Source organism: Leptodactylus fuscus, chromosome 5, assembly GCF_031893055.1.
Source record: "Leptodactylus fuscus isolate aLepFus1 chromosome 5, aLepFus1.hap2, whole genome shotgun sequence".
Classification (NCBI taxonomy): Eukaryota; Metazoa; Chordata; class Amphibia; order Anura; family Leptodactylidae; genus Leptodactylus; species Leptodactylus fuscus.
In genome coordinates this window covers 183,142,164-183,150,163 of record NC_134269.1, presented here as the reverse complement: position 1 = coordinate 183,150,163, position 8,000 = coordinate 183,142,164, and the positions used below count along the sequence as shown (strand labels likewise).

Below are 8,000 nucleotides of genomic sequence, written 5' to 3'. Positions count from 1 at the left end.
TGCCCTTGTGATGTAGTTCATAAAACTGACATTGTTAAATGGGCAATATACACCTACTCAATGGTATATGTTGAGGCCTTTCTTTGGAGGTATATGAGAAACTCTAGACATATGCCTCCTACAGAAATATACAGTGCAGTGTGCACTGGGGCCTCCTGTGATTTTTTTTGTTTGTTGTTTTTTAAGTATAGAGGAAGGGATTTTTACATATTTGTCATGTACTTTATTGTATTCACAATATTTCATTATTAGAAAACAAATTGACCTGGCCTCCTTAGTAGTTAGCAAATATTTAGGGAAAATATGTATACAGTGTGAATAGCGATAAATATAGATACAAATTACATGCAGCCTCCACTCTACACTCCCTGCCAGCTGTCTACATAAAAACTTTTTTTTAACCTGTTTCACTTAGAGCTGTGGAGACAGTAGGCAAAATCACCGACTCAGATTCTTATTTGTCCACAGTCCAACGTTAATTCCATCATAAAGGTCTGTCTGCCATGGTCAGACAAGCAGTAACGCTCCTCTAACAAACAAAAAAAGCTAGCGATTGAATTCTTAAAAACATATATATATATATATATATATATATGCAACAAACTGCATACAATGATTTATACAATATTGATAATTGTATTTTAGAAAATAATTGATTTATTTTGAAGTTGGATCCAATACCTTTTCTGCTCCACCCAAAACACTACACCCTAGTTTTATTGACAAACCTGCCATCAGCCTGTCCAGTTTGCTTCTTGGTTATTGAGCATGCCAAGAAGGACAGGGGAATAGGCTGACAGTAAAAAAAAACAAAAAACACAGTATACAAATAAACATATATATTTAAAAAGAATTAAATGAATGTTACACTTCAAAGAGGAACTTTCACCACCTCCTCTAATTCAAGTGCTTAATATATGATTCCAGCACAGTTAGTGTCATCATTCCTGAGCAACAAGCGCAGTTAGTTTTGGTTCCTGCTGTGCTGTTTACGGTTTGCAATGTCAGAAAAGCAGTGCATGGCAAGAGGTGTAATTCAGAGCTTCAATCACAGGCAGCCTGTGTCACAGTTCAGAAGCACATCACCTCCTGATGATACAGAGTCTATAAGATAAGATACTCCTTTAATAGTCCCACAATGGGGAAATTTCAGTGATACAGTTTCATAGATGGTACAGTAGTATATAACAAGAGAGAAAACACATACAAGCTCATGGCATATAGAGAAATCCTAGGAATCATAGCAACTAAAGAAAGAAACACAGACACACTGCAGGATCATTTAGTTCTCTGTGCGGATTGATGTAAATAATACAGCCTAATGTGGTTGGAGGACACGAGGAGGGGGGTCACAGCATGTAGAGATAACAGGCAAAAAAACGTTTTTTTTTGCAGTGGTGGGGGACATATGCAGCTATCATGATAACATGTGGTAGTTCTTTGGTACGTAGTGAGACCTCCTGCTCACAGCTGATAGTTCGGTATCTTGCATCAGCACTATTGTCCATTAACCACAAGAAAAAATGCCCCAAATGTCCTTCATCACAAGCCCTCCTCCTCCTTTCTTCTTACCACTGTGTTCTACTGCCCAGGGAAGTCTGAAGCCATCCAGGTAGACAGGGTGCTTCTCTCTTGCCAAGCTTCCATAAGCACATGAGGTAGGTGGGTGATGGTAGGTTCCCAGGTTGTAACAAGAGTCCCACGTGTCCACAGTAAAAGAAAGAAATACCAGTCAGCCGCAGGCATCTTCACATATCAGCAATAGACACCAAAACTCATCTCCTTGAAAAGAAGACGTCCACACTTCCATGTAGGTGAGATATGCTGTCCTTAGCTCCTGGGGGGATGGTAACAGGCACATGTGCACACAGGTCTTGAGTCATTGTCCATGCGTTAACAATAGAAACAAAAGGAACAAAATACTCCACAGGATCTTCCATTCGATTTATAGTTGCTAATCCATAGTGCTAGTTTGGTTAGTTAGAGGATTCTTGAAGATACAGAGAAAAAGAGTGAAAAAGGAAAGATAAAGGTTGCTCCCAGCTTGGAGCTCCGTATCGAGGCAGCCACTGAAGGCGGCGCCAGGAAGTAGAAAGCATGCCATACACCAAAACTATCAGCACTGATTGCTCAGGAACAGTGGTGGCTCAAGAGAAATTGTGCCAGAATCAGTAGAGCAGCACCTATTAACATATGCCAAGAACTAGAGTTGATGGTGCAAGGTCGTCTTTAAACATGTAAACCTCCACTAATAGAACTAAAAAGATGATTGGCAGCCTGTAGTGGGTTCATAAGAGCCCTTATACAAAGAAGATTTACATGTACTGGGGAGCAGGAGAACATTATAACACAAATACTAAAACTGACTAAAGGATCACATCATATGTTAAAAAAAAAATATACAAAATTGGTTACTTTCTTTCAAATTTAAAGGCAAAATAAAAATTCTAAAAGTAATTTAAAACTTGTATGAGCCTTGATTCTTGTGCGACACAATGGCATTCACATTTTATAAAGAATAAAAATACTAATCTGTATCTTGATGTAACCTACAAAAAAAAAAGCAGATCACAGGCAGTCTCTTATAAAGCCATCTGTCTTAAATCCAGAAGTCATTGAGTCTGTTGTAAAGAAAAAAAAAAGATCGTATTAAATCAATAATCATATACATTGTAAACCAAGAACACACTCCAAGAATCTAGTAGTTTAACCAGGCAACATACCCGTTTCATAATTTCATCTCTTGTCGTAAAGTGTGGCGCATCTTCTACTTCAATCCCTTCCGCCATATTCTGCACCCTCTCCAAGAGTTCTTCGCTGTATCTGACAAAAGAGAGAGAAATATATCGTGTGTGAAAATTTGGCTATGGTTAAGATCTTCTGCTATCATTAAAGTTTGTTGCTTTGAACAAAAAAACTAACAAAATAACTGATGCAAAAAAAAAAAAAAGTCTGCACCAGTTCATTAACTATAATGTTAAAACCCAGATAAAAGATTTCTTGTCTTGTTACTGTTATAGATGGAAGATAAAGTCCTGCGTTCAGAACTTACATTGAAAAATTAGATAAAACAAGATGAAAAAAAAAATTCTTCTTTTCTAGCAGTACAGGTAATGGAGACTGATACAGATTGAGGGTGTTAGATTCCCACATTGTCAGTGAATTGTTCTGATCCAATGACAGAACTCTAGTTACCTGAAGTTAAACCCGTTGACTAAGACTATATTCCCAAACAACTATGTTCATTCTTGGCCATATTTTGTCATGGCACCAGTGCAACATCCCTTTTTTTTTTTTTTTTTTTTTACTTGCACACATTGACTTTGAATAGGAAAGCGGGGTCCATGAAAACAGGAGATCTATCAAATACAACATGCTCTACTTTTTCATGCATCATAGGTAGCACTTGCCAAAGTACATCATTAGTGTGAGAAGAGCCTAAGCAAGAACACAAAGTTCTGTCATTTTGCCCCTCAGCAATGGTGGGAAAGTTTGGACAGCCCCCATAAGGCAAAGCAGAGTCACTGTATAGAAGTCAATATATACTGTATATAAGAGTTAATAAATGGCAAAAGGTCACCAGGGTGGCACTGAATCCTCTGCCCAATTGCCCTCTAGACCATTGGTATTCCCATTCAATAAACTAAAGTCCATATTATTTGGCTCCCACAAGATAACAGGTCCCCTTCAGGAACGGGGTCTTGACGTGTCTTCTTCCGGTGGTGGCTTCAAACTTCTAGGCCTTGGGCAAAGCCGACTGCCACAAGAAAGTGGCCGCTTACAATACTGTGTAAGCGGCCATTTTTCTTGTGGCCGCGGCATGCGCAGTCGGCTTTGCCCTAGGCCTAGAAGTTTGAAGCCACCACCGGAAGATGCGCCGAAGAGGACGTTCCTGAAGAAGATGGAGGCGGCGCTGGAGAGTTCTCTCAGCCTTTCCTCTGTCTGAAGTGGTTGACATTAAGCAGTCTAAACTGCACTAAGACCACTATGGACTGGAAGAGAAAGTAACCCGAATAATACACGGCCTGCACAACTTATGCACACACTGCACGATAGAGACTCCCCCGACCATGTCTACCTGCAACCCATGAATATATGGTTGGCCCACACCATAGACAGGGCGAGCAGTTTGTCCATTTCAGTTTCTCCCTGGAAATCCTCGAGGTTCCTTAGCAGAAACTCCTTTCTTGCTCTCCATTGCTTATCACTTTCGCAATAACTCTGGAACCGGCTTACGGATTGTGCCGCCATCTTCTGTGTTCTGAGCACAGGAAAACAAACCATCTACTTCCGGGTTATGCTCCGCTCTGCTCAGGGCACGGCCGCATCACTATGGTTTGATGACGTAAATTGGCGTCAAAGGAAGAGGATAAGCTCGCGATCACTCTCTGTATATGTGCGGGCGCCATCTAGTGGCCAATGTTTGAAAATGTTATTACTTGTAACGACGTAGTGTTAAATATTAGTGACCTTTGTGTCTATTATTTGTAATCTATGTATATTCAGTCTAATATATCCATCTATGTAAGATGTATTTATCTCATAAATATTCATTCTTCATTCTTGACTTGCCAACAGAAAGGGGTGCTTTACCAGATCTCCTGGAACTGACCCCATGTACCCGCATTGGCCAGGCTTTCTATTATCTTATCTGCAGGTCATGAAAAAGGGGCCATGGGCTACGTATTGTCATGCCTATGTCAGAAATGGGGTTATCCCACGTCCTAAAAAGGGAACATGATTTCACCAATATAGGCATGTTCAGCACCTAAAATTTTCATGTAGTGCAAAGCGCTCATGCTCCCACATTATAATATTCCCCTCCTATTTCCTCACAGTATTAAATCCCTCTCCTCGTGCCCCCGTTTAATCTGGCGGAAACTAGAGGGGAATATCAAACTATGGGGTAGCTGGAGGGTGACATTAAACAGTGGGGGTAGTTGGAGGGGGACATTAAACTGGCGGCAACTAGAAGCAGACATGTCCCCCTCCACCTACCCCCCACAGTTTAATGTCCTCTTCCAGTTGCCCCCAGTTTAATGTCACCCTCCATCTGCCCTCCTCCCTCCAGTTTAATGCTCACTCCTTGACCTGTCCCCAGTTTAATTTTCCCCCCTCCATCTGCCGCCAGGTTAATGTCCACTCCTCTATCTGTCCCTAGTTTAATGTTACCCCCCCCCCTCCATCTGCCCCCGGTTTAATGTCCCCCTTCATCTTCCACCAGCTTAATGTCCCCCTTCATCTGCCCTCAGCTTAATTGCCCCCTACATTTATCACCACTTTAAAGTTCCCCTTCATCTGCCACCAGTTTAATGTCCCCCTTTATCTGTCACGAGCTTAATACTTAATGCCCCCCCTTTATCTGCCACAAGCTTCATGTCCCCCTTTATCTGCCCCCTGTTTAATTGCCCCTTCATCTGCCTTCAGTATAATTACCCCCTACATCTGCACCCAGTTCCCCTTCTTGCATGCTCTCTTCTCTCCTCCTTCCCTTCCATCAGTCTCCGTTCCTAGCAGCTTTCTCTCTCTGTGTAATGCCACAATGTCCTGTAGTATGCAGAATAGCTCCTCCCACACAAGAGTCAGATCACATGGTCATGACTAGAGATGAGCGAGTACTGTTTGGATCAGCCGATCCGAACAGCGCGCTCCATAGAAATGAATGGATGCACCTGGTACTTCCGCTTTGACGGTAGCCGGCCGCTTGACCCCCCACGTGCCGGCTACGTCCATTCATTTCTATGTGAGCATGCTGTTCGGATCGGCTGATCCGAACAGTACTCGCTCATCTCTAGTCATGACATCATCAAATGTCCTCAATCCCACTAGGATTTGGCATCTACCATTTAGCCTTTATTCTACCCTAACAAAGTGTATGTTAACAGCAAAACACTTCAGGGGCATAGCAGGACAAACCGAAACCTATCCAGAACGGTGGGACAGCAGTATAAAATCAGGACTCTCCCGTCACAGTTAAGAGCTGTCTTTTCCATATGTAGGCAAGTATGAGATGTATTATATTAGCCAATTCTCCTGGACTGTCCAGGAAGGTTTCAGAAAAAGGGCATACCTCCTGGACTTCTGCTCTGCTGTCACTACTTTTCATTAAAGATGACAGGTCCTTTGCATCTGACTCATATATTATAATTTAAACAAGAAAACTGGACCTGAAATCTTTGTCAGCTCCTAGTTGAGATCAATTTCAGTTTCTGGTACATGGACAGTCTGAAATGTGCCACAGTTATTACGAGGCATTCAGCTCTTATAAAGGTTATGCCTAAAGTTGAGCTGGGGTGCCTAGTGCCCACCGATAAAATTTATTCTGTAGACCCACTCTACAACTACATGCAAATATTACCTGACACATGTATATTCACAAATTCCTAAAATGTTGCCAATATAATTTTTTTTTAGTAGTACCCTAATCTAGTTAGTACCCTAAAAGGGGTTTTCCCATCTCCTTGTTTCAGCAGTTTTGCCTGCTGTCCCTTCTCACTTCCTGTATTTCACCCTCCCGCGGTCCTGGTCGGCGGGAGGTATGTCCCGATTTCAACTCATCGGCATCCGTAGGTTGCCGATGAGCTGAATACATAGGCCAGGGGTCCTCAAACTGCGGCCCGCCAAGCACTTCTGTCCGGCCCACCGACAACGCCAGCAAGCGTGCATTTATAATGAAGCTCCTGGGGAGATCGGGCCAGGCCATGGAGCGCACTGCTCTGCCACATTGCTTGTATGCCATGGAGGCCATGGTGGCCTGATCTGCCTCTGGTATCCTCCTTACATCGCATACAAGCGATGTGGCAGGAGGATACAGGCGGACACTGGACGCAGCGCAGGTTGCAAAGACATCAGGAGCGGTGCCCTCCAATAGGTAAAGTGAAGCGCACTGTCTCCATGGCCTGGCCCAATATAGTCAACTGCATCCCATAATTTTATTTGCCTTGGCAGCAGCTGCCTGGCACTGGTCACTAAAGGTAAGCTTGCTGTTCACCAAAATCCCTAAGTCTTTTTCATTCAAAACAAAAAAGAGAAGACCGGCTGAGCAGATAGCCGAGCAGACTTCTAGTGTAGATATTTGTGGAAACCAAAATGAAGGATATACAAAATATATGGTAATAATAGTGACCCAAATGGCCTCTCATCTGATGTGGTTGTGACCCGTTCACAACCACGTAAAGAAATTCTTTATTTGTATATAGATGGAGGGAGCAGCACGTCCAAAGAGCACCGATCAGGGAACCATAGGGAAAGAGAATGATACGAAGTAACCAATAAATTCTACCGTGACCTCGAGCGCGGTCTATAGCCTCCTTCGTATCAAGTCTTTTTCATTGGAAGTCTTACCCTATAGTTCACATAGAAGGAAAATAAAGCAGCATTTCTAAAGCAATATATTTAGGAAAAGTCTTCAATTTACATAAGCAACCAGTATAGATAGGATCCTTGAGATGGGAATACGCCTTTAATTGTTTCTGTCCTGTTTCTGCCCTGCCAGTAGTCTGAAAAGATGAGGCCCAGGTTGGTAGAATACTGGTTAGCCTGACTCTACACATAGATGTTATCTCCGCTGGTAGTTTCTTAATCTACCCAGTATATTACATTGACATACAGTCCTATGAAAAAGTTTGGGCACCCCTATTAATCTTAATCATTTTTAGTTCTAAATATTTTGGTGTTTGCAACAGCCATTTCAGTTTGATATATCTAATAACTGATGGACACAGTAATATTTCAGGATTGAAATGAGGTTTATTGTACTAACAGAAAATGTGCAATATGCATTAAACCAAAATTTGACCGGTGCAAAAGTATGGGCACCTCAACAGAAAAGTGACATTAATATTTAGTAGATCCTCCTTTTGCAAAGATAACAGCCTCTAGTCGCTTCCTGTAGCTTTTAATCAGTTCCTGGATCCTGGATAAAGGTATTTTGGACAAACAATTCAAGTTCAGTTAAGTTAGATGGTCGCCGAGCATGGACAGCCCGCTTCAAATCATCC

At 42.1% G+C, this 8,000-nt stretch overlaps 1 protein-coding gene across 1 annotated transcript; it reads right to left on the bottom strand.

The window, feature by feature from the left end:
* Positions 1 to 1,277: 1,277 nt before the first annotated feature.
* Positions 1,278 to 4,275, bottom strand: CDKN2AIPNL (CDKN2A interacting protein N-terminal like). Its single transcript, XM_075274937.1, has 3 exons — positions 4,079 to 4,275; positions 2,724 to 2,823; positions 1,278 to 2,621 (listed from the first exon to the last, which is right to left on the bottom strand). The coding sequence occupies exons 1-3, from the start codon at positions 4,249 to 4,251 to the stop codon at positions 2,613 to 2,615; spliced, it is 282 nt and encodes a 93-aa protein (XP_075131038.1). The 5' UTR covers positions 4,252 to 4,275; the 3' UTR covers positions 1,278 to 2,612.
* Positions 4,276 to 8,000: the final 3,725 nt, after the last annotated feature.